General features: G+C 32.7%; 2 protein-coding genes across 5 annotated transcripts in view; one reads left to right on the forward strand and one right to left on the reverse strand.

Moving 5' to 3' along the window:
• Positions 1–6,259, reverse strand: part of LOC125672117 (sorting nexin-8-like) — a 20,463-nt gene extending 14,204 nt beyond the window's left edge. The window contains exons 1-4 of the mRNA XM_048908233.2: positions 6,199–6,259; positions 5,941–6,065; positions 3,689–3,821; positions 3,127–3,320 (exon numbers count right to left, since the gene is read on the reverse strand). Of these exons, the coding sequence (XP_048764190.1) occupies positions 3,127–3,320; positions 3,689–3,821; positions 5,941–6,065; positions 6,199–6,220 (474 nt within the window). The 5' untranslated portion in view covers positions 6,221–6,259. The remainder of the gene's footprint in view (positions 1–3,126; positions 3,321–3,688; positions 3,822–5,940; positions 6,066–6,198) is intronic.
• LOC125672116 (IQ domain-containing protein E-like) lies at positions 5,944–27,989 on the forward strand. 4 transcript variants are annotated; one of them, XM_048908230.2, is made up of 25 exons: positions 5,944–7,025; positions 8,399–8,455; positions 9,919–9,961; positions 10,088–10,132; positions 10,295–10,390; positions 11,803–11,889; positions 12,440–12,598; positions 13,817–13,890; positions 13,995–14,072; positions 14,169–14,326; positions 15,004–15,126; positions 15,644–15,795; positions 16,134–16,192; positions 17,293–17,380; positions 18,102–18,267; positions 18,478–18,594; positions 18,926–19,001; positions 19,479–19,583; positions 19,955–20,053; positions 20,364–20,495; positions 23,616–23,714; positions 24,069–24,253; positions 24,626–24,693; positions 24,964–25,001; positions 25,118–27,989. In XM_048908230.2, the coding sequence occupies exons 1-25, from the start codon at positions 7,008–7,010 to the stop codon at positions 25,205–25,207; spliced, it is 2,412 nt and encodes an 803-aa protein (XP_048764187.2). In that variant the 5' UTR covers positions 5,944–7,007; the 3' UTR covers positions 25,208–27,989. The 4 variants fall into 4 exon arrangements, with proteins under 4 accessions (XP_048764187.2, XP_056019591.1, XP_048764188.2 ...); XM_056163616.1 differs by lacking the exon at positions 20,364–20,495 and having other exon boundaries at positions 6,703–7,025; XM_048908231.2 differs by lacking the exon at positions 19,955–20,053 and having other exon boundaries at positions 6,703–7,025.
• Positions 27,990–27,992: the final 3 nt, after the last annotated feature.

Consider the following 27,992-nt stretch of genomic DNA (forward strand, 5'->3'; position numbering starts at 1 on the left):
TTGATGATGCAGTGAGAGAGTTTTCCATTTGGAGAACGGGATGTAGTCAGTTCTTTATACAAACACAGTATGATGATGGAGGACAGATGGATATCTTAATTCCTTTAACCGCCCAAACTTTGTTTGCAGGGACCATAACTAAAGCTAGTTTGAGGTCAGGTGAGAAGAAGAATATAAATTACAATAAACACATTTTCATTATACAATTAAAGAGACACTACAGCTCATTTTGCATAAAAATCATGAAATCACAATTTTCCCAGAGCTTTTTCAATTTTTGTTGCATTGTTGAATGTATGAACTTTGCGAAAATAACACTTATTTAAAGTCAAAAATTCTCATTTTAACGTAAAATTTAATACTTTTTGATGGCCTATACAAAAAAATATCGAGTCTCCTCCTTTCGGTCTTCAGACGCATGCGCATAGACAGTAAACAGTGCAGCATGTCGTCCATGAGAGAAAGTGTAGTGGATAGATCCAGAATTTTGACAGATTCTGTGAGAAAAGAAGTTAAAATAAAATGAGATAAAACTCATATGTGAAATAAAATTGACCTTGCGATCAGTATGACTGTTGGAAAACAAAGGCCTAGGAGAAACGATTGTAACTCAGTGGTGGATCTAGGATTTCTGAAGGGGTGTGTGAAAATCAAATATTAGCCAAAGTAATCGGCTTTCTGGGTGCAAAATTTGGATTTTCACTCACAATTTGTGGCGAGAGGGAGGGGGATCCTGCCCCCCCCCCCTAACTCTGCCATTGGGACAAGCCGCGAAGACACTGTTTTAAAAGTAAGTGCTATTTTTATCTGAATACGACGTACAGGTGTTAGTTGTAAAAACATCGGTCAATTGGAACATGGAAGGGTTTCTGTTGAAACAATGATTTATATAATTATTTATTATAAGGAGCAGGGAATAATCGTATACTTGAAAGGTGTGGACCCCTTTGAAGGGGAATTCACAAATAATTTCCTTCACAACACCTTTTGCTGTCATTCAAAACCACGTGATGTAAATAAGCATTCAAAAGTAAGAGTCAGCATGAAGAAACCTTTGAATTCCGCACGATCTTCAAAGCGCATTTGAGAGTAAATTGATGTATCCCAATTGTTCAAAATTGTCAGTATCGATATGATATTTATCATTTTATCAATACGTGTTTTCAAAAACACTTTATTAAAATGTGGAAAATGAGCTGTAGTGTCTCTTTAATATAGCTAAGCCCTAGGAGCCAAGGCCCATGAATCCATGAACTTCAAAATACTGGTACAGACTTCAAATGTAATTATAACCCATGCATTCAGCACATGTGATAATGTTCCGGAATTAAAAATCAGGGCAGGAAATTCTTAAAATCACTACCTAAGATGTAACTGATTATCATATACTGTACTAATTACAAAAGGATAATAATAAATCTATCTTACATAAAAGTTTATATCAACATGATCAAAGGAAATTTCATATAAACTGGCAAACTGCATGACAAAACAGCCTTGAAATATGTAAAAAACACTTGTACATGATCCATCTCATATACGAGAAAGTTTCCTTTAATATTTTTAAAACATTAAAAACATAATTACACATCATCATGCTTTACTTTTTGAATATACAAATCACATGAACTCATTTCACAAGGACACTTAAAAACCCTTGAGCAAGCATGGCATAAAATATGTGTGTTGAACAATGTTGACAAGTGAGATTTTCTTGTATGTAACTTCAAAATTTAAAATTTGCAACATGAAAATATATAAATGTACTGGTAAACAACAATATATTACTAAACCAATCACAAAGCTTATAAATATCTCAATGAGAAAAATGTACTGTCAGTCTACTCCTGCAGGATGTGATTGTAAAGCTTGGTGCTTACTGTATAAGAAAATATGCCTTGAAAATGTTAGAAGGACATTTAGGGAGAATTTGGAGTAAAAAACTAAACTCCAGTGGATAGACAGGTTGACCCAGAGAATACACAGTTAACTGTGCTTAAGTGCAGTATTCACAATTTCCATTGCTTGTAATTTTATACTGTACACATATTTTACAACAAACACTTAAAAAAAAACCCATCCAGTCCATGTTGCATAAAACAAAGACTAAATTTAGCTTATCAGTAATAGAATTATAATTGTAGAATGTCACTTTGCCCATCAGCAAGTGTATCTAATATTCATCCAATCCCAACTCTGCTCACTCTGAAGTACTTCTACTTAGGTACAAGGATCTCCTTTTAATCTGTGCTTCACACCCATGTACTATGTGCTATAATTTCATTTCCTCTCCAATGAAACATTTAAGAGGATAAGAGCTGTTAGGTAATTATAAAGTTATAGTGGTTAATGGCTACTATATGTAGTAAAGCACGATCAAATATCTTAAAGAAACATTAGCTCTAAATCTGAAAATAAAAGTGCTATAATGATAGATTTGTATGTACATAATCATTGAAAAATTAAAACAAAGTTTTATCAAATAAAGATTTTGGTTCTATTGAATCTATAACATTATATAGAAATCAATTTTTATACGGGAAGACAACAATATAATTTTGCTTCATTCAGAAACTCTGAATAGATTTTCTAATACAAATATCAATAATAAAAGTTTACATACTTTATTTTTTTTCTCTCATTGAAATAGTAAACCAGTTTTGCAACAAAAATTTACGACACCAAATTATAAACTTCTAATATTGCTTTAATAATTATTTTCAACATTTTGAACTCTGGATCTATAGCATAATACAAGTACAGTGTACATGTTCTAGTTTGCTGAATGAATCAACATGAATTTCATTTCCATTAACATGATTAACAAAATCAGAAAGAAAAAAAAAGTTCAGTCTGTATACATGTAATTCATCTGTTAGGACAACAGCTATCAACTAAACTATCTATAAATATTTGTTGTTTAGCAAGCTATTTACAGATTTATCTTTATATATATTTGATTTCCTTATACATTGTTATATGTACATTTTTTTACCACGCAAAAATATATCTTGCTTTATAGCAAACAAAAGAATGAGAAATTTCATATCCATTAAACCTAGGGCTAGATAAAGTTTCAAATCAGTTACTACATGTAATAGAAAACCCTCCAGGAATAATATTTACCTGGCTTGTTACTTCATATTCCACATGTTTCAAAATAAGTCCTTTCTTTTCTGGTACAAGTTCTACTTTGATTGTGTCCAGTTTGCAAAGTTCATGGTAGGAATATCCCAGAACATTAGGAGATTTCTGTCTTCGCATTTTGATGCTTGTTGCTCGTAGGTCTGATAAATCACCTAGGTTAGGTCTGGGAAGTTCTATAAAAGATTATTAGAATTGAAGATGGCTATAAGTAACAATAACCTACAAAAGATCTGTGTTATTATTTCTTCTCCATCCTATTATGTTCAGTGGTTTCAGTATTTCGTTAAAAGAGATATTCAGAAAATTCTTAAATGATAATTTACATAATTTTGATCAGACATGTAACATACAATACAATATCACTGAAATGATTTTTAAATGTTAGAAGAAGACAAGCATGGTAAGTGCTTTAATAATCATTAATATTATTATTCATTTATATATAATTATACAAAAAACTTTTATTTCAAGTGTATGAGTGAAGTAAGGGCTTCTCATCACTTTATGTTTTAATTTAAAATACTATAATTTACAATCTCACCATGCCCAGAAAAACTTTCCAACAGTTTTTCACTGACAGTTTTGCCTTGTTGGGCCAGAGCAGTAAGAGCCAAAGCTTTGTACAGCCCGACGCGAGTTAGGTAGCCCTGCTTGCTCTCTACCATGTCCCATATCTAAAAATCATAGAAACTGATTTATGTATAAATACACCGAATAGTTAGAGCTGCATTATGTTTGTTATGTTTACACATGCCCTTCAAAGGTTACCAATGATTGAATAATACAACATAAAAGTAAATTCAAATATTCTTTAACATATGGGCCCACACATAACAATATATACTAGATTATAAGTATCTAGGCTAGTTAAAAATTTATGGTTTTATCTGCTTATTAATAGGAATGCAGTAATAGTCTGGATACCTGCCATGTTAAATTCTGCTTTGAATATATTAATTTCAATTTCCCTGACTAGTTCAAACAACATGATATGCCAGACTTGTAAACATGCATGTATAGAATAGAATATGATTTATTTCCAAATTAGGGCCCTCTCGGGCATACAGCATACATGATTGTTAACATTTCAATGTGCAATGACGATAAAAAGAAAAACAAAACAAGAGTAAAAATCTGCACTATTAGTATGAGCAATGTTCATACATGAGACGTTTGAACATGATAATACTTATTTGCATTATATGTAAGTACCACCGTGTATCCTAATGCAAAACAGTCAGAAATACACATAGGGAAAAAAAATATATATATATATATATATATATATATAGATGTCTATATATATACACGTACATAACAACTCTACATGTAATAATAGTAAAGGTAGTAAAGTACATATGATTAACTCCACTGTAATGCAAAAGATACCACGGGACAGTGCATTGGTACTAGATCAACATGTCATGTTTATAATGAGTGCATATGTGCAATATGGTTTCATATGGTTCACACATAATATACAGTAATGCTAGTAGTATGAGCTTAGACAATGTACATAACACGAGACATTACTTGATGTAATATATGTAAGTACCACCGTGAATCCTAATGCAAAACAGTCAGAAATACACATAGGGGAAAAAAATACATATACATATATAGATGTCTATATATATATACATGTACATAACAACTCTACATGTAATAATAGTAAAGGTAGTAAAGTACATTATGATTAACTCCACTGTAATGCAAAAGATACCACGGGACGGTGCATTGGTACTAGATCAACATGTCATGTTTATAATGAGTGCATATGTGCAATATGGTTCACACATAATATACAGTAATACTAGTAGTATGAGCTTAGACAATGTACATAACACGAGACATTACTTGATGTAATATATGTAAGTACCACCGTGTATCATAATGCAAAACAGTTAGAAATACACACAGGAAGAAAATAATAACAATATATGCAATGACACATAATAATATTAATAGACACGTAGTACAAGTACATATGATTGAATGGAATGCAAAAGATACCACGGGACGGTGCATTGGTACTAAGTCAACATGTCATGTTTACAAGGAGTGCATAATTATGTATAAACATATTGGTTTGAACTTTCACATGTTTCATTTTATATTGCTTCTTTAATCAAATCGCAAAGGGCTACAAGTACATCAGTATTTTCACAATTGAGTAACCATATTAATCTATTCATGTTGTCAAGACTGGAAAAATGTTCACATTGTTGTTTTATAATTTCATACATGTTCTGCCTGAGTGAGTTATAAGTTAAACATTAAAAAATTAGATGAATTTCATCACCAATTTTACAAGAAGAACACTTTGTGCAAAATCTTAAATGTCTAGGGATTCCTGAATAACGACCTCGTTCTACTGGTAAATTGTGCGCTGATGTACGTAATCTTGCAAGTGTTTTACGTTGTGCAGGTGGTAAGAGTGTTAAGTAGTTTTCAAAAACAAAATTAGTTTTAAATTTAACATAAGTTTCAAGTTTTCCATATTGTAAACTTCTGATATATATATATATGTATGTAATTATCTTCAGTTCATGTGCTTTGTATCAAAATCATGACTGATAAAAATGTAAGACAATCATGAAAGTTTAGATTTGCACGAGTTACATATGTCCAGCATGCAAAAAAAATTTCCTCAAAGGTTAATGTTAAGAAATATGTAGCCATCTTGGGATCCGCCCACTTCAATGTGGGAGGTACAGTATGGCAGAGTTGAGTACCTTGAAGATTTTTAACTATAAACTCTGTACCAAGTATATTAGATGATTTATATTTTACCTGTGATATTGTTGGGCGTGGCAAACTGGACTTTAACAACAGCTGTATAAAAAGATCTTTATCCACCTGTTCGTTGTGGGGGCACAAAATTTCATATACCTCTCGATAGTAGGCCGGAACGGACCCTTCAAATAAAGCAGAATACATGTAGAATGTATCAACTGTAATAGTTTTACAAACTTTAATGAATTCTAAGGAATGAGAGTCATGTCGCGTGACTTCGTGCAATTTATATCGTAAACAAATTAGCAAGCTTACCGAGAGTCAGATCCGCCGACATTTTGAAATGATCATGTGACCAAGGAACTTAGTCAACTCGTACCTTGACCAAATCGGACCCAGACGTGCATTTTAAGATTAGATATTTTTTTTCTTTAAACCATTTATTTTTTATAGATGATAGATTTAGAAATAAGTATAGAAAAATCTTCATAAGTAGTTGTATAATGAAAATATCACAAAGCCCATTGAATAGTTTCTTTACTTCTATAGGAGGAAAAAATTAAAAAAAAAAAAAGATTAATATTTTTCTTTAATTAAAGTAAATCGTACAATGGCTGATTAGTTACGAATTTTATTTACAATACAGTATATCAATACTCAAACAATTTTTACAATGTATTAGAATTACAATGCTACAATATTGCTACACATAGTTTTTTTCCTCAACTTGATCCAATATGTAGTAGCATTACATTTGCGAAAAAAGTTCATTAGTATTTTTTTTTTATCTCTCTGTGTCATCATTTTGGGAAGTTCTTTTTTTTTTAAAAGTTCCTTTTGAGTCTGTTGGGGTAATTCGCTGTACCAGGAATTTCCGTTGATTAGTCGAACCATTGACTTCCATGACACTGTTTACAAATGGTGTCAACAACGGACATATAGTTGTGATGGGAATGACGCCGCTAAAAGATCAAACAGAATTATAGAACATTTGCATATATATTTTTATATACATATTACTAGCTATATATAAGTCGAAATTAAATCAGAAGCATGCATTTTACGTGCACCTGAGAATTTAATTTTGATGTCAAGTTTGGACACGAGATCTATGCACGTTTACTATGCCGAGAAAGCTTTTGGTGAGTGATTTTAATTCAATTTTATTAGTAGTACGTATGCTTTTTATGGTAGCATTGTTACATATATTTAGTTGTCATAACGTACAAAACAACTGGACCATTTCTAAGATGAAATGAAGCCGAAGGAAAACTTGTACATCATTTCTATTTAAAGATTTTGTTTGATATAAATGCAGTTGTGCTTAGTAAATAAAACGACTAAATAGATTTTAGACTATTTGGTTAGGGAAAATTTAAACTATTTATCGGACTTTTGATCCTGTGATGCTACGTACACCACATGAAATAAAGTCCCACAAGGATCATCATGATCGCACTAAACTACAGTAGCTCACTGATATTGATGGTAGACTACAACACACATCATTCTTTCCATGTGGCAAGCAGAGTGTGAGAATACATGTGCCTGTTTTTAGTAAACACATGTGGGAGAAATGCATCAATGGCCAAATCAAATGACATGTCAGCTGTTGTGATGTATTTCATCAGTCTTTATATCCACGGGCAATTATATCACCTGGGTTCTAATTTACTATTAAAAAGTACTCTATATAGTAAATTTGAACCCAAGTGATATGATATGGGCTAATTGTTTTTATCCAATGAATCAATGGTTCAGAGTGATCGTGGTATTAATATATACATGTACAGTGCCTCCAGTACAAGATTCTTGATATTGTTAGAATGTGCATCTTTATGTGCCAAAATTATTTGGGATGCAAGAAATAAAAAAACAAAACAAGAGACACATTCTTGGATTCAAGCAAACCTTAGTTTAAAAAAACAACCAACAACATCTATTTAGTAGATCTACATGTATTTGAATAACTTGTCATTGCGGTTCTGATAATGGCCTACACAGAAATCTGACATGAAGTACACTTAATAGCAATGCATGCCCAAAAGCTCTGAGAAAAGATTTCATCCAATTTTAAATTTGCGTTGGCCCAGTTTTGATTTTGCCTCCTTAAGATGTGGGGGGAAATTGTGAAATAAATGATGTTACAATTATTTTTGTAGCAAGTTATGTTACTGAAAAATAAAGTATATTTTTCAGTCAATTTAAATTGCATGTTACAAACCAAGTTGAACTATAAGCTAGTCATTTTCACTAGCCAAGGGTGTTTAGTCCACTCTACTCTTCACATTGAGTGGACCGAAAACCCTTGGCTAGCAAAGATGTAGGCTATTTTATATTCTGGATAATCTTGACAGTACATGTAATTATTTCCCTTGACTGTGCCTTATTGATCAATTGATAGTTCCTGTTTTGGACTCTAATATAGGTACATGTATACAGTTTATATGCACATAGCAAGTTTTCATTCCTTGAGATTCCAGTTCATGTATATCTATTCTAACTCTTTTTTCAGAAATACAATTCAGATGACTATGAGTCAGATCCAGACCTGCACACAGTAACAACACTTGTAAGTTACAATTTTAACGAAATTAAATATATTTTTTTCTGTTTGACTTGGATGATAGCCTATTGATGGGACAGCGAACTTACATGTATATAAACTTGAAATTTTTTTTTTGCTCTGTACAGAAAACTGCACATACTTTCAAACGGAAGCTTTCGTGGTAAATGATTAACATCAAAATAAAAGTAAATTCTAATGCAGTATAAGATGTTTTGTATGAAAATTCCAGAGATGTTCACAACTGTCAGATTAAGGCAGAGCAAAGTTTTCATAAGTCCAGTATAAAGCTTACTGTTGATATATATCCTGATGTTTGTTAAAAATATTTAGTTTAGTTATGTTAAAAGTTAAATTTTCAAAAAAAGTTTCCATTTTAAAAGTGTCCACACTAACTACCTGTGCTTCACATAATTATTTTAATTTAAAGACTCTTCTGACTTTCAATTTGGTCAAAGCTTACCTCATTCAAATAAGCAGAGGTAAAAAAAAAAAAAAAGGATTACTATGACAATTTTGAAGTAAAAATTATAATCTGTGAGCCTGTGAAAAAATATATGAACAATAAGGCTACCCTGCTTTGATTTATTATACCCCCCGCAACAAGTTGTGGGGGGGGGGGGGGGGGGGTATACTGGAATCGGGTTGTCCGTCAGTCTGTCGACGCAATGGTTTCCGGGCTCTAAAGCATTATCCTTTCCACCTACCGTCACCATATCATATATATGGACTACCCATGGGATGAAGATGTTCCCTATCGATTTTGGGGTCAAAAGGTCAAAGGTCAAGCGCACTGGACATCGAAGTAGCAATATGGTTTCCGGGCTCTAAAGCGTTATCCTTTCCACCTACAGTCACCATATCATACATATGGACTACACATGGGATGAAGATGTTCCCTATCGATTTTGGGGTCAAAAGGTCAAAGGTCACGTGCACTGGACATCAAAGTAGCAATATGGTTTCCATTTAAATTCTTTAACGGCTTTTTTCATCGCATGGAGATGCTGTGTTCCTAGATACCTTTTGGATCATAGTACTGAAGTTTTACCTATTACCAACACCCTTTGGGAGATTGGGGTAAGCGGGGGGTATTCTTAGTGAGCATTGCTCACAGTACCTCTTGTTTTCATTGTTTGGGAATTTTGAAGCAGAAATTGAGGAAAATGCCTGTTGTTTAGCATTGGAGATGGGGCCTTATTTTGGTGTCATACAGATCCTTAAAAAATTCCTTAAAGCTTTGTTCAGGCCATAGTTTTGTTATGAAATAAACATGAGAGAAAACTAATAATATCACTTTAAATAATGAATGACTAGAGTTTGAAAGAACTGTGATACTTAGGTGACTGTTAGGGCCCATGGGTCTCATAAGTCATCTCAGATTTTCTATGTTTTAGAAAATTTTTTGCTTCTTTCAAATGGATTTGATTTTAACCTACTAACTTTTTTTTACTTTTGGTTATTTCAAGGTATCAAGAAACACTGCACCTGTTAAATCTAAAAAGAAGGAAGGTAATTAAATTCTGGAACAAATCTTCTTTGTCATCGACATCGTCATCTTTGTTGTTGTCATCAGCACCAAATATTTATCTATTTGTAAATGCTTATTTAAACAAGTTTGATGTTCACATTTTGAAGGTAAAAATAAAAAGAAAAAAGAGAAAAACAAGAAAACTAACAAAGGTATAGTATTTCATTTTTAATACACATGCTATAGTCATGACTATACTAACATGACTACACTAAATTAACGTAGAAAACAACAAAGTTATTTGATAGTACTTTTGAAATTTACTGATCATTTATATTTGCAATGTTATCTTATTCATGAAAGAATTCTTGTAGTTACTCCACGCAACAGAGCCCACAGTGCTCCTCCTGCAAGGAGTGGTCGGACAGGTCATGACCTTTGGATGACAGCTGTCAAAAACAGGGAAACATGTAAGTTTTTAAGACAGTCCTGTTTTATATATAACTTTTAAATTCCATCCTTAGGATTGCAAAAAGTAGGAAGCAGTGTTTGGTTGCCTTGGATAATCACTTTATTTTTCCAGCTCATATGACCCAATAAATGATAGTAATAATGAATAATAATGATACTTTATGTAGATATCTGATCAGTACATCACACTATCCCTTCATCGGGACCTCTCAAGGATATTCTTCCAAAAAGTGAGAAAGTAGTTGATAGTTGGTAAAATGTATGTACAGTCAAACCTCGGTACCTCAAACTTAATGGAACCAAGAAATTCAATGTCCGAGGATTTGAGATATATCGAGGGTTAAAATACTTCAAGAATAAGTGATTGGGACTTTCGAATCACTTCAACATAGCCATGGTATTTGAGATATCGGTGTTCAAGATATCGCAGTTTGACTGCATTATAGGACAGCTTTCTGGTATTCAGTGGTAGAACTTTCTGAATTTTGTGTAAATGTAAATAATGTCATCAGATTTACATGCTGAATCTACAAGAAAATGATAATGAAGTGACTGATGAAATTGAACATGAAACACGTTTTCTTCTTCAGCATTTTAAAGTATTTGTCCTGAGATGTGTAAATTTAGAACAGGATTATTTAACTTTTATTCCCTTGGCTGTGTTCCCATAAGCATATCATTGTTTTATCTGTATTCAAAACCATTTGGTTTCATAAACACAATTTTTTAATTTCATACAAGTTAGAACTAATTAAGTGCTGATTCAATTAAACATACATAACTCGGATGTTTAAAGTTGTATTGTCAGCGAGGATTTCTATATTAGAATAATTTACACATAGAGGAAGGTCATTAATAAACCATAAAACAATAAAAATACAATAAAATAAAAGGGTCTAAGTATTGATCCTTATGGTACTCCTGCTGTGATAGGTATTGATTGACTGATTGAATGTTGTTTAACGTCCCTCTTGAGAATATTTCACTCATATGGAGACGTGCTGTGATAGGTGATATCAGATGTCACTCATGCACTGTCTGGTTTCAGTCTTTATGCTGCTGCTGTAGGCCCAGTTCCAGTTGGCTTGCATGATTCTAAGCTTTTCTGTCGTGAGCTTATACTGACAGATTGCAGACTTTAATATCTTTTTTCACACGACCATGTCTTCCTGGGTCTGCCCCAACCTTTGCAACCTTGGTCTCTTAGGTACCTGACATACGATGTACACAAACTTTTTTTTCACATTTTGGTTAATATTGTGTAATATAATTCAAACCAATTCATTGTCATCCGATTGAATTTATAGCATTTTGATTTTGCAGTAGGAATATCAAAATTGAATGAATAAAAAATATATGATCAAGTCAAAAAACTTATTTAGTAAAATAGTGTATATGTTGTGTGTTACAGCATCGTTAATTATCCGACATCCTGAGAGTCCGCGTCACAAAAGCACTACAGAATATTGGGTTGATACACTGAGAAAGACTGGCACAGGTAAGCTTTACAGGCCTTCAGAGACACAAAGATAAATTTCAATGTATACGAATCATAATTAACTGTAGTATATTGTAAATTATAGTGTATTTCAAATCCCATTTGACTGTAGTTTATTGTACAGTGTAAATCCGGTTTGATTGTAAATCCTGTTTGATTGTAATTTATTGTAAATCCTGTTTGATTGTAATTTATTGTAAATCCTGTTTGATTGTAATTCATTGTAAATCCTGTTTGATTGTAATTTATTGTAAATCCTGTTTGATTGTAATTTATTGTAAGTCATTATAAATCCTGTTTGATTGTAATTTATTGTAAATCCTGTTTGATTGTAATTTATTGTAAATCCTGTTTGATTGTAATTTATTGTAAATCCTGTTTGATTGTAATTTATTGTAAGTCATTATAAATCCTGTTTGATTGTAATTTATTGTAAATCCTGTTTGATTGTAATTTATTGTAAATCCTGTTTGATTGTAATTCATTGTAAATCCTGTTTGAAATGAGTTTGTTTTGTTTTTTATTTATTTTTTTCTGTGGTTTAATACAGGAATCACAACACAGAGTACAGGCAGTGTGGGAACTATAAACACCTTTACAGGATTACACCGCCCCAATGAGGCAGTGATGGCTTACCTCAGTACATCATCATATCTAAGACAAAAGATGGGAACAGAAAAAGCCAACAAAAAGTACAATGATCCTACAGGTGGGAAACTTAGGAATAATTAGTACTGGGCTTGTGACTAACACTAGTGTTAGTAATGGTTACTAAGACAATGATCCTACAGGTGGGAAACTTAGGAATAATTAGTACTGGGCTTGTGACTAACACTAGTGTTAGTAATGGTTACTAAGACAATGATCCTACAGGTGGGAAACTTAGGAATAATTAGTACTGGGCTTGTGACTAACACTAGTGTTAGTAATGGTTACTAAGACAATGATCCTACAGGTGGGAAACTTAGGAATAATTAGTACTGGGCTTGTGACTAACACTAGTGTTAGTAATGGTTACTAAGACAATGATCCTACAGGTGGGAAACTTAGGAATAATTAGTACTGGGCTTGTGACTAACACTAGTGTTAGTAATGGTTACTAAGACAATGATCCTACATGTAGGAGACTTAGGAATAATTAGTACTGGGCTTGTGACTAACACTAGTGCTAGTAATGGTAGATGGTGACTATTAAGGCCAGTTGATACTGATTTCATCATTTTGCCACGACAGTTTAAACTTTTTTTTTTGCCTTGCTGATATCAATGACAATATAGTGGGATGATCACAGATGATCACAATCTATGCATTAATTTATATCAGCAAAAGTAACAGACCTTGGGGCCATAAGACTGGGCATAGGGTCTTAATATATAAATTGTGGGTATACATGCATGTGTAAATAAACTAACTTAGTGACATATGTATGTGCCCACTATTTATATATTTAAAGACCCAAGCATCTTTGGCTCTAGAGCCATACAACTGAAACAAATTACTTCGGACATCTGTGTCACTTCCTCACTCTGTGTTTCTGAAATTCTATAAAAGTGAGTGTGAATTTAGAAATGAATTTATGGTTGTTGTACAGGCTCCAGGGTCATAAAACTGAGACAAACATTTTTTTTCTTAGTTTCACTTTTATAAAGTGAAAAGGTGAAACTGGGATCAAAAGTGAGATCCTTGCAGGCTAGGATTTCTCAAAAAAATCTTAAACTTAAGTTTGAGTTTTCTTTTATTTGAGCAGTCAAAATTTGAGTAAAATCTTGTACTTACCGAGGTAAGTCCAAGTTTCAACGTATGTTTATTTTGAGACATCCATGTCAATACAAGTGTTTTCCTTAATGTAAGAATTTAATGTTTTAAGCTTCCTATTATGAAATCAAAGTGTGTACCCATGATATATTTCGCTTTCGTATCTTCTCAGCAAAACCTCCGACGGGAACCCCAGCATATCGATCCCAAGAGGAATATTATGAGCAGGTGCTAGAACTGAAAAAAGTAAGTGTCTCTGTTGATACATGCATGGTAAAAAATATATAGATTTTTGAAAGGTTTTGATGTATGAAAAATTGTGAAAATAATTTTCCCTTTTTCCCGCCCAGCAAATGAAATCCTTAAATCAAGAAATTTCAATGCTCAAAGCCAAAGTTCGAAGAACAGAAGAAGACAACATTAAAAAGGTCAGTATTTTGAAATACACATTGGAAAAATAGACCTGCTGTCTGTTGGATTTATGACTGAATAAATATTATAAATCATCTTTAATTATTCTGTAGGAAAAAGAAATTGAAGGTTTGTTAGATCCTACCAAAAGTGAGGAGATGCGACGAACCATGGGTGAAAAGCGACCAGAGTCCGGGGCCGTGATTCAGAGTTTGAAACAAAAGATTCTGAAGCTAGAGAACCAGATTAGGGACAAAGAATCCACATATGCGTAAGTCGGTTTTGAAATCTTTGACATTAGAGGAACTGAGTTACATTGTTTGAATTTTTTTTTTTATGTTAAATATTAAAAATATTAATCATTTAAAGTTGACAACCAAAATTTGAACCTTCTTAATGCAAGGGAAAGAGCAATATTTTGGCCTTAACTCTGTGTTACATATATTTGTAAAGAAGACTTGAGCCTTGTTTATGTTTACAAACAAAGCATCCTGATTTTGCAAAAACACAAATCTAAACTTTGAATGGCACATTCTGCCCAAAGAATACTTGAAATCTGATATATAACATAAACTTCAAAACTTCGTAAAGCAATAAAATACCTCATCAATCTTTGTTTACACAAGAAATAATAAATCTTATATAATGAGCCTATGTCATGATGTATAACCTTAATGTTTTTGGTGAAACTATTTAAACACATTAGACAGTAGATTAAAAGTGAAAAACAAAATTTGGGAGGGAAATCATGAATCTGTCCCATTAATGTATGACAAATATGTTTTATTTATGATACCATAAATTGTGAATCAAAATTGTTCCCAACAGTATGATCACTGTTTATTTTAACTATCACCAAAGGTACTGGGGTAAATGGCCAAAACCACATCGAGTAATATTCTGTGAAGGTTTATAAAGGTTGTTTATAATTTTCTTTTTTTTCTTCAGAAAATTGCATGCAGAGTTAAAAACCACAAAAGTAGAGGAAATGAAGGCACAGCTGGAAATGTGCTTCCAAGAGATAGTCCGGTTACAGAATCTTAAAGACACTGGAATGATGGCCACATCTCGGTAAGAGAATAATTCTAAATGTGATGATGCTAAAGGGGAAGGATAGAATAAGTGCCAAAATCTTAAGACTGTGCGTGTAATGCATGTCAACTTTTAAAGCTTTTGACCAGTTTGTCATGACTGTCCCAAACTTTGATCTAATTTTCATAACATTAGATTGATAGTCAATAAAAGTGGACTGGGGAGATTAAATTACTATCTGATATATAAATATATGAAGCTTTGTTCAAATATTTGAAAAATCATAAACTTAATGAAGTTCAAATGCTTTTTATTCTCTTAAGTTATGCCATTGTATAAAGTGTTTGGTATGAATAGACTGAAACCTGTACGGTCAAGTAGAAAATTGAATACAAGCAAACTGTTAAAGCCAAATTTGCCATTCATGAGCCAACATCTTACGCTGAATATAAAAATCATTTTCCTCCAACTTATTAGAAATATTAGGTAAGTAACTCTAAATTAAGTTCCAGAAAGTAAAATTGTCAGTATTGAAATTTTGTTTTCGGTCAAACAGGACCCCTACAAAGGAGAGCAGTGCCAAAATCCGAGCACTGAATGAAACCGTCCTTAGAATTAATAAACAGAATGAAGAGTTACAGATGGAAAACAAGGCCCTCAGGGAGGACCTGAATAGGGAGATAGAGGGGAGGGATAGAAAAGTCTCAGGTAAGAACAGATTAATACTGTAAAGGGCTTTAATATTGCGGGGCTAAAATTTCACAATTTTTATCATTTGGTATTTTACGATGGTTTAAATTTCGCAGATAAACCCCTTCGAATCATTAGGTTAAGATGAACTCATACCCCCAAATAAGAACAGCACTTTGTGATGGTGTTATTTTCATGATTGTTAATATAATTGCAAATATAGCGAAAATTAAACCCAAGCGAATATTTCTTTTTTTACAGTATCACTTCAGTAAAGACATAGGGCGGGGAGAATATTGAAGTGATGATTCTGTAGTTTTTAGCATAAATCATATGTGAAAATATTTCTTTTACAGGAGATTTTGAAGACATGAATAAAAAACAACTGCTGACTGTCATCTACAATTTGGAAAAGGTATTTTCAGGAAAGGGATATGTTATTGCTAATTTAGAAATACTCATGACAAACATTTTTAGCCTAGTTACAACGAAGTTGAACTCGGCTAATGGTTTGGTGATGCGTCCGGGCGGGTGGATTGGCGGGCGGGCGGTTGGGCGTCAACAATTGGTTTCCAGATGATAACTCGAAAAGTTTACAATCTAATCAAATGAAACTTTGATATATTGTTGGGTACCAGGTCAGGAAGACCCCTATTGATTTTGGAAAAAATGGTCAAAGGTCAAGGTCACAGTGACCGAAAATAGAATGAAAATTTCAGAAAAATTTGGTTTCCAGATGATAACTCAGAAAGTTTAAATCCGAATCAAATAAAACTTTGATATATTGTTGGGCACCAGGTCAGGAAGACCCCTATTGATTTTGAAGAAAAAATGTCAAAGGTCAAGGTCACAGTGACCAAATATATAATGAAAATTTCAGTATTTGGTTTCCAGATGATAACTCAGAAAGTTTAAATCCGAATCAAATGATACTTAGGGATATTGTTATGTACCAGGTAAGGAAGACTCCTATTGATGTTGGAGAAAAAAGGTCAAGGTCACAGCGACCGAAAATAGATTTAAAATTCCAAAAAAGTTTGATTTCCAGAGGATAATTCGAAATTTTTAAATTTGAATCATATAAAACTTGGATATATTGTTGGATACCAGCAAAGCAAGGCCCCTATTGATTTTGGAGAAAAATGGTCAAAGGTCAAGGTCACAGTGACCGAAAATAGATTGAAAACTTCAGACAAATATGGTTTCTGGACAGTAAATTGAAAAGTTTAAAACTGAAATTAGTTCTTCACAATTATAAATATGCCACATCATTCCTGACTTTACAATGTATCCCATGAAACTCGGCTCATACACCCCTGGGTGCATGTATTGATTTTTCACACTGTACTGTACATGTATGTTATGGACACAGAATGGTAAATGGAGGATTGTATTTAGCATTAGTCTCAAACTGGATTTCAAGATAAGATACTGTGGTAGTTAAGTTTTGCTTGATGATTTAAATGTTTTATTAAATGAAGGAATATTTTACATATATACTGTTTTTAAATGTAGAAAATAGAGAAGATGAAAAAGATGGGAGACACAGATTCCTTACTGTCATACGACGGTAAACCAGAGAAAAAACGCAGGCCTAGTTCGGGTAAATATCATTTTACACAATATCACAATTCAATAAAGAGTTTTAGTATCATGAAGATTAAGCATATGCATTTGTCTATCTATTCCTTTGAACAGGTTGGCCCATGTTGAAAATGATTGAAATTCAATGAACATGTTCTGCCCTTGATAGTTCAAGATGAATATTTATGTTTTTAGTACAGTATGTTAAGACTTCCTATCAGTAAAACAATGTGTTTAAGTATGATCATATTTTAAGTATGATGTTATATAGGATTACATAATTTACTTCTATGCATGTTTTTGACTGGGGAGTATCAGACACGTGCATGCTGCACCACATTTTAACATGATACGCGGTTATCAGGGAAATATGTGAATATGGCGTGGACACATGTTTACACTGTATACTTTCTAAAGCCAAACACGAATAAAAGTACTGGTAAATGCTGTTTGCAGTTTTTGTAAGAAATTGTGGGAAATAGCTCAGTTCTGTGATATCAATGACTCATAGACAAAAGAAAAGAAAAAGCAGTGGTTTTATTCATAACTGATTATAGTTGTTTATAGGCGTATTTTTATTATTTTTTGGGGGGATAATGGATTAAGTGTACACTGCAATCATTTTTTAAATTTACATGTAAGGAGACAAATATAACTAACTCTTTTCACATATAGTCCCTTCTGAATAGTATTTTATTGACACAGGCATAACATTTACACTGTCTTCTTGTTTTATACAGCTGTCACTAATAATAAGGTTGAACTTGTGGGGTCTGTGCAGGACAGACTTGACCAGCTAGACAAACGAGAAACAGAGCTACTAGAAGAAGTAGAGAAATCTAAAAAGCAGGTCAAAAGACTGAAGGAGGAAAAAACCGAGAGCAGACACAAAATGGAGGAATATGAGTAAGTGTGTGACAAACTATATATTGAGATCTACTGGTGAAAGTATTATTTCAAGCCATGGTCGGAAGTCGACATCTGGCTGAAAGGGAAAGGATCGTTCATTTTGGCCATGGTTTGTGATGATGAGATAAAATACTCTTATATACGATTTTGTAAAAAGTGACCAAAATATTGATTGACTTTGTGAGATGTTTTAAAATGTTCCTTCAGAAAACTAATAAAGGACCTGCAGTCGGAGATTGATTACCTGAATGATAGGCAGGGTAAGGGCACACCCCGCCGAGGAGTCACCCCCCGCGCTGTCACCCCCAGACAGCAGTCTCCCAGGTATTACCAAGTTTGACTGACTTTCCTCACTGTGACTTTGGTCATATTATTGCTATAATTGATTGTTGTTTTTTGGTGTGTGTTTTTTGGTTGATGCTAAATATAAAGATTTGGATGATGAATTTAGCAATATATTATTTAAAATACATGTGTTACACCTTCTCACCTAATTTACTATTCAGAATTTGTACCCATTTCCAATATTATGCTGTGATTCACAAAGAGCAGTACACTTTGATTGATTTTGAGAGTTATGAGACTGAAGCCATGGTCCGAGAGTTTCATGCTTTGAATCCTGAGGAATATTAATCACTGAGATATTGTATTACAGAAATAGCCGACCTCCTAGTGGACGGAAGTACTCTGTAGACAGCACCTCTTCTGAAGAAAGACGGCGGCGAAGGAGGGTGAGTGCATATACTGAGTAAGAAAGACGGTGGCAAAGGAGGGTGAGTGCATATACTGAGTAAGAAAGATGGTGGCGAAGGAGGGTGAGTGCATATCCTGAGTACCAGACATGAAGATTATCTCACAAAACCATGCACAGAGGAAATGTATATGGAGCTAAGAGCACATTATAGGAAATTTCCTTACTTCCTTATTTTTGATGTTTTAATAGTCAACACATAAAGCATTCATTTTATATCTGAGATGAGAATAATATACAGTTGCAGATGTACAAGTGTAAATGTATTAACATCTATCAGTTTTAAATGTTTAGTTGGGGTGGGTTTTTTTTTTGGGGGGGGATACTAGCGGAACACTAGGACTAGTTTCTTTGACATGGACTCTCTTTGTTGATAAGTCTTGTGGGGGTGGGGTGGGGTGTAATAGTCCTGTTAGAACTAGTTTATTTGACATGGAATCTCTTTGTTGATCAATAGGAGCAGGAGGAAGAAGAGAAGGTTGAAAACTTTGTGAAGAATCGAGCTGCAAAGAAACTACAGAAAGAGTGGAAGACCCATCGGCAGGGGAAAAGGGAACAAGAGGTAGATTTCTACTCTGACTGTTCTAACACATTGTATCTTATTATATACTGTATATCAGTAATATGTCTGTATAGAATAGAATATTAATTTTAATAGTATAACAGTTTAATTTTAACACAGAATATGAATTATGCATGATTGTGTATCATGTGTATTCTTGTAACCTTTCAACTAGGGCTTCATTGTTCTAACCTAACAGTCCAAATATTTTACTTGCATGGCATTTTAAAATTTTAATCTTTTATATAAAAAATATAACATACATTTGTACATGTTAGGAGAATTCAAACCTACAGTAGGTCAATTCAAATTCATTTTTGAAATGCCAGCGCATGATGATTTTACTTACAAAAATTAATAAATCTCGCCAGGAGTTAAATGAATTAGCCAATAGGCATCGAGAAACAGTAGCTGCTCGTAAAATTCAGCGAGAATGGCGGACACATCCCAGGGAAACTGATGTCAAAAATGTATGTGGTTTGGATGCTGTGGATTTCTCGTTTTATGTCTGTTTATTAATGTCACCTTTGATCTATCATTCTATGCTGTTGTAATTCACTTTAATTTTCATTCTTTCACTGATGAAATATTATCAGAAGCAAGTTTAAAGTGTAAAAATATCACTGTATTCTAAGCTTTTTGATAGAATACATGTATGTTTTAATTGTGTGTGGCATATGGAATTGTATTTTTATCCATGATTTCACGGATTGACACAATGTCTATTATCTGTTGTAATCAAGAGATCATTTTGATTTTAAAAATAATTATTTTCATCAGCAAAAAGAGTTAGAAAGTAAGGTACCAGTAGATCAAATGAAACAAAGTCATGCAGCCATAGTTATTCAGAAGCAGTGGAGAAAACGCAGAAATGATCCAGAAAAACAGAAAGAGATGAATGAGGATTTCAATGTAGGTGTGGGATGTGGATTCTTGCTGCTTGGACAATAATTGCTTATTGCAGTTTACAACCTAAAATCTGGCTTTGTGAGATCTGCGTTTGGCTTTGTGTTACCTCCAAAAGATTCTTTATGAACAAATCTTTGCCACATGCTAACTGAAGTTTACAGATATGAAATAATGTAATGTTTACTGATTTTGCTTTCTGTAGTCTTGTTAATCCATGCCTGTTTGTCAGGTAGCTCTATTTCCTCTAGAGTTTTTTATATCTATATCCTTCTAATGCCACCATGTGACACATCTAAAAAATTATCCTGATAAACACAGATAATGACATAATTTGGAATTGTTATGAAAAGCAGACACATGATATAATTAATGAAAATAAATGAAATACTACATGTATGTAGTCATGGAGAAAGCAATGCGCAATGTCACACTCTCAGGGTAATAACGAGTGACGAGTGTATAAAATGGTGAATCAGTGGGGGAGAAGATTTTTAATTATTCCCTCGCAATTTGTTGTGAGAGAGGATATGGTAACCGGACTGGGTGCATGTAATGCTGAGCTTGTAGACACTCTACAGGCCACATTTTTTGCTTGATTGGTTTGATACTTCACATCTATCTTTGTTATCAAGAGAGAAAGAACCCTATTAAATTTGGGGATCAAAAGGTCAAGATCACTATTGGGCTTCATAGAAAAAGCTTGCAGACGTTCTACATATTGTTTTTGCTCAACTGAATTGTTACTTCACATGTAGCTTTGTTATTGAGAGATGAAGAACCTTGTGGATTTCGGGATCCAAACATCAAAGTCACTGAGACTTCATAGAAAGAGCTTGTAGACACTCATTGTGAGGGGATGTGCTCTACCTTCGGAGCTCTTGTTGTCTTCAATGCAAGAAAATTCATTCAGTTTTATACTGTATAGAATACACTTTGAGAGTAGATAATTATGAAAGTTTTCTGATAATCTTGCCACTGCATGTTCAAAACCCATCAGAAACTATTACTGTTTCCCCAAACCCATCAGAAACTATTACTATTTCCCCAAACCCATCAGAAACTATTACTATTTCCCCAAACCCATCAGACATAGGTTTATAGCTATACGTTTATAGTGAATTCATAATTAAAATATAATGAATTCGTTATAAAACTGATTTGCTCTACATGTATATCAGTTGCATAAGAAAGCAGTAATCGATATACTTGAGTTTGTATTGTCTCTAAGAGAAATTAAGCCTATGTATTTTCTAGAAGAAATATTTTTATACAAGATATACACCCACTGATTTATATATGATAATTTCTCTTGAGGGATTGTTAAGTCATGTAAGAACATGTCGAAAGAAAAATATCAACAAAATTATGTGCAATACATACAAACAGTCTTATTGCAGTTGTCATTTACTTGTTGCTTTACACAAATAAACGAGTGTACGATATAATAAATGCAATCAAACTTCAAATTTAACTAACGAAAATAGTAAACAATACTGACAATGTATTTACTAAATGTATGTGCAAGTATTGTTTTGCGTTAACAAACTCTTTTGAAAATATACAAAAAGAAATTTCGTAATAAGTGATTGTTAAAATTCACGAGTTTAAAATGAATAAAAAATTCCTTATAAAAAGTGATTTTTACTTTCATTTTTAATTCAAGGGGAATATGAATTTACTTCGTGATATCCGTAAATTCGCTATATCCGTGTTCGTTATAAACGCAGATTTTTATATAGAATATATAAAGAATTTGCCGGGGAAATCGATTTCACTTCGCTATAGCCGTAATTTCGCTATATTGGTGTTCGCTATATTCGAGTTTTACTGTATTAACAATTTATTGTATTTCTTTGTTGTTTCATCAGGTGATGAAGGTAGCAATCATTGCAGAAAAATTTGTATGACCGTTTATGCGGGTCATGCATTTTTTCTGCAATGCTAACTACCGTCATCACCTGATGAAAAAACAAAGGAAGCATTTTATTGTTTAAATAACACCTATGATTAGCAAATATTCAGCCTCTTGAAATTTTTACATTTAACTTTTTAAAAGTACACTGGTATGTGGGTTTTTTCTTTTTCGAAGTGACTGGTGTAAAAGTTGATAATTTTTTTTTTGACAAATGCTTCTAGTTTCTAGCAATATAAGATTATTGCTTATAAACATACCTGTCCTAAGCTGAGCTTTGATGTGTTAGTGCTTGTGGGTTCAAATCATTTTACCCTCTTTCAATAGCTTATAATGAAGTATAATTCTTGTATAAATAGAGCATACTGCTATGTAAAATATAACATTTGTTCTTAAATGATGTATTAGGTACAAGTGTAATGCATAGTTTGAGTCACTTGTTAATGGTTTTTCACCTTATATATATATATTCTATTTAAGATAGAAATGTTTTGTAAATCAAGTGTACCCACTTACAATTTGTATATGCATAAAATGAGTATGTCGAAAAGTTGAAAATATTTTGTGTCAAATGGCATGAATCAGGATCTCTATGTACATGCATGCAGGTGTATTGGAGTTGTTGAAGATGAGATATGAATTGCATGAATTCAGGGTTAATTTGTATTTCATTTATTGAATATGTCCATGCATGATTTTGAATTGAGAAAATTTACAGCAATGATATTTGATCACACATCATTTCACTCATTCCTGAATGATTACTAACAGCTATTTGAAACAATTTGGAGTGTGTATGAATTCCATGAATTGTAAAGAGTGAGTTTGTGGACTGCCTAAGGCTCCTAGTGGGTCATTGCCTGGCCCACATGAGACTTAAAGGATCAAAGACTGGTCCACTGGTGACCTAAAGGGTTATGGACATGGCCCACTAGTGATTGAAAGGGCAAAGTCCATGGAGCCTATTGGATTTTGACTTCAAAATTTTGATGTGAAATGAAATACTTACCCATATTATTAGTTACCAATAGATACCAAATATATATGTGGTTTACAATAATTTCAGCAAAATTTTAGAACATATGCTATTCTATGATGCAGGGATATACAAAAATAATTGTGCTATATTTGAATGCATTAATCATCTTGAAATGCCTGTGTGTAATAATCAGACGGCTGTTAAATCTTCTGTACCATTGCTGTATTCACAGAGAAAAGTGGAAAATTTCCGAAAGAATCATGCAGCTAAAACCATCCAGAATAGGTGGACGGATTACAAGTATCGGAGGCATGAGGAGGACCTGGACGAGGTATAGGAAATATCATGGAAGATATCACATGCACACACTGTAGTGGTGAATCTGTGGAGACAGAATTATTGTATTCCTTGTTTCATATTTGTGAGATTTAAAAAAATCATTTATGACTTCATGATGAATTTATAGTATTAGAATTAAATGGTTTATGTTTTGAAAATCTATGATAATAAGCGGTTTGTGATATACAGCAATATAAAACTTAACCAGATTTTGCTATTAAAACTGGTTTTACTGTGTATACAGCAGAAAAAAGTGCATGTCTACAGCACAAAATAGATCAATGTTATTGTAGATATACATGTATTCCTCGTCTGACATGCAAGTGTGCTACTTCATTCATTTTAGGCAGCATACATGATTGGGTCTGCATTACGGGGGCACACCACACGAAAAAGTCAAATGAAGAGGTTTATGAGAGATTATGATGATTATGATGATGATGATAGCGAAGACTACTCTACTGCTGTTGATCTGATACAATCCAGTGTCAAAGGTCATTACAACAGGAAAACGAAACTAAAAGCATATAGGTAATGACTAATGATGTAGAACATTCTTTTATGTATAGTCAGATGTGGGATACATGCATCTCACACTTTTCATATGAATCTCATGGGTTTCAGAAATATTCATTTATAAAATCAGTAAAATAGTTGGACAAATAAAATATGTTGTTTATAAAGTTAAGAACGTGGAATTATGAATACAAATGATTCAAATGATTTAGGTATTATTTACAATCTGCAGAATTATTTCAGTTTAGTGATAAATTTTGAAATGATAATATGATTTTCTCAAATTCATTAAAATTTGCCCATTTAGGGTAAAGGCGAAATGAAGAAAATCAAAAAGTGGGCAAATATTTCCCTTTATACATGTATGAATGGTTTAAATTTTTGTAGGGATGAAGACGACGATGTCTCAGTGAGGAACACATTGTCCGGCTCTAGGCGGTCCAGGCCTTCTTCAGGTACGAACGGTAGCGTCCACCATTACCTAAGAATGTTCATTCTAATTTTTAAAAAGTCATAGGTTACCCAAAATTCTTAACAAATATTCTAATTTTATTTGAGAGTCAATCTTTGTAGTAAAAATAATGTAATCTAAATGAAATCATTGGTGGCATTCAAATGAGGTCTTGAGATATCTTGACCTGGCCTTTAGTCTTGTAACAAGGTATGTACATGTATAAACTCACCATTTGAAATATTTGTATGTTAAATCCTGCTCTATATTTCAGCAATGTCCAGTCATTCCAGGGCAAGCCATGGCTCCAGAGTAAGTTATAAGCTGCATTTAAAGTTCACCCTACATATTGAAACTTTTAGGAATTCTTTCTACTTTAAGGCTAATATACACTATTCACATCAAGTGCATGTTTGATTTCCCTTCAGAGAACTTCTGGAATTGTTGAGCGTCCAAGCAGCAGACACAGCCAAAGGGCCAACGAATCTTACGATGACGATGACGACATTCAGTTCTGATGACGAGACGGCCAGACTTTCTATGTTTATGGACAATGTGATGTAGACTCCCCACAGTCATTTTTTTTTTCAGTGAAAAAAAGGTTGTTATAGTAGTTTAAGATCATATTTATACGGCTCAATTCTTCTTTTAAGTCCGCAATGCTGTGATAAATCCCATATCATGTTATCAATACTAGTATCTAGTTGCAATAATGATGTTCAAATTAATGGATATATTTATATGGATTGTATTGTGCAACTTATAGTATGATTGTACAATATATATATATGCATTTATAATTGTATGCATTCGCTTTTCCAGTAGAAGCTTTATGGAGAAAAAATCTTTTTTGAATGAAAATTTTATACATAGTGCTATGTATTTAGAAAAAATGTCTTGTATTTTGCATATGTGTAGAAAGATTATTTTTATTAGATAAGATTTCCATTTACAAAGTATAGGCATCTGTTCATCAGGGTATATTATAAGGGAACTGTTTTAGTGATCTAATAGCCTAACAAGAATGAAATAGATTTCATTGGTTGAATTTATGTTTCTCAACTTTGCTTTGTAATGAAAATGTAGACCAGCTATTTTAAAGTAGGATTGTAATTTTTAGATTCATTTATCATCTTGAAATGTTTGAACTCCCTCAGCTTAACAAAAGTGAAAGTACATTGTATGTACATCTCTTTTAAAAGATCTGTTTAATAGTGAAATGCAAGCTTAAGGGGTTTGTCCTTGAAGTCTGGACAAGTGCTGTTGTAAATGACCCTGACATACATTTGTAATATTCATACCATGATTGGAACCAACAATAACCAGTTTAAATATTGAAAAATAGTGGGAAATTAAAAAGAAACTTCCTTGATTTATTTCAGATATTGTCTATCAAATATAGCAAGGCAGAGCATTATAAACTATTTCAAGCATCATGATATGTTTGACACATGGAACTTAGCTTTAAAAAGTATTATTTTCAAAATTTTATTTGGAAAGAGTAATCATTATAAAAGATAAAACACTTCAATGTATTTGTGCCAATTTTGAAATTTATCATGGTATCATTAAAAAGTTAATGTTTGTTTTCAAATACATTGTAAGTTAAAATTTTATTAATAAATATTTGAAAATGAAGGGATTTAAAAAAAAATTGGTAAATGTGGAGCAAAAAACTTATTAATCTATTATGATGATTTCTGTAATGTAATTAAATTCAGATATGAACAATTTAAATCAGTTAAAAATGAATATCACTCATATAAATATTCGTATCGTGTACATGTAAATGCAAAACCAGTTTCCTGTGCATTGGTGGAGATAACCATAAATAGCATGTTGGTTACATATAGAAATTCATTATGAAATCATCTGGAGGGGACATAACGTTCCATTCTCTTACCTCTAGATGCATCATATGATTGTTTATCCAAGTTTAATAATTGAAAATACATTTTATAGATCTTCATGCATTTAATCAATTACACCATTTCTATATACATGTATTAAATTTTCATTTCATGTTGGATGATCTGCAACCAATATCATATTCTCGCCAATATAGTTTGCAGTGCCATTTTTTTAAAAAGATGATGTCTCGGATTTCCCCCGAGTACCATGATAATGTTACTGTTAATTGTTATTATTTTAAAAAAAATTCAAGTTATCAATCAGAAAGTTATGTTTTAGACAATTTGTAAATGATCTACTGAATACATATGCTGTACACACAATGATTTTAGTCAAGGCTTGTTAAATATTTTGATAGATATGAGGCCTACTGTCCATGCATTTTATGGACACCTTCATACAACGTATTGGAGGCAGCATTTGATTAAACAGATCTGACAATTATGTGGTAGTACATAATGTACATTGTGTATGCCATTTCATGTGTTAAACACAACTGTGAAGTTGTAATACAAATGTGCTCTAGAGCTGGAATTACGTATATCAAGGATCTGTTTTACATACTGATGAAAGTATAGCTCCAGAGTTTGTTTATGTAAGTTTCTTTTTGATAAACAAACAACACACATTGTTTTTGTGTTAGCTGGAGCACAAACACTGTGGAACACAAGCGATGACATGGCTGTCCAGCGAGTGTTTCTGTAAGATGTGCAAGATCTACTTAATTCACTGCCTCATACTGACAATAATTATTATGTGGAGATATATCATGTTAGTGTTTTCTCTCTTGGTTAAAGGGCTGAACTAAAATGTTTTTAATCAAATTTGTAAGCATTTGAATTTTTTTCTAGCTAATTGTAGATTTATTATGTACAGCTTGTAAAAAAGAAATGTAGGCTAAAGTGAACAGGAATATTAATTTTTTTTCCACAATGTATTTTATAACCCATTCAATACTTTTATTCTATTTCACGTGCAGTATAACATGGAGCATGTCCCTGTATATATCCAAGATTTTCAGATCTTACTTTCACAACAGTCATTAGCCATAAAATTCTGAGACATCAGTGTAAATTTTGTTTAATGACACTTAACTATATTATTATGTACGGATACGCATCATTTCAGGTTCAGTTTATGCTTCCTGTGTTGTGTCTTGTCTTGCAGTAATTGGGCTTCAAGAGAGATTTTTTGAAGTTTCCTGTGATATTGATGTAATAGATCTCTCAAGTGTTATTTGTTATTCCACAATTTTCCCATTTGTTTTTGAAAAACATTTTGTTTTTACAATTTTGTATACCATGTACATATAGATTATTAATTTATGTTTTCTGTGTTTCTATATGTAACCCTTTTTAACTGTTAGGAAATAAACTTGTCACAGGTGTTTTT

Source organism: Ostrea edulis, chromosome 4, assembly GCF_947568905.1.
Source record: "Ostrea edulis chromosome 4, xbOstEdul1.1, whole genome shotgun sequence".
Classification (NCBI taxonomy): domain Eukaryota; kingdom Metazoa; phylum Mollusca; class Bivalvia; order Ostreida; family Ostreidae; genus Ostrea; species Ostrea edulis.

Excerpts from the sequence above, each read along its gene's own strand:
- LOC125672116 (XM_048908230.2), top strand. Across the intron at positions 18,595-18,925 it reads CCCAGACAGCAGTCTCCCAG|AAATAGCCGACCTCCTAGTG; the intron begins GTATTACCAAGT and ends ATTGTATTACAG. Across the intron at positions 23,715-24,068 it reads ATGAGGAGGACCTGGACGAG|GCAGCATACATGATTGGGTC; the intron begins GTATAGGAAATA and ends CATTCATTTTAG.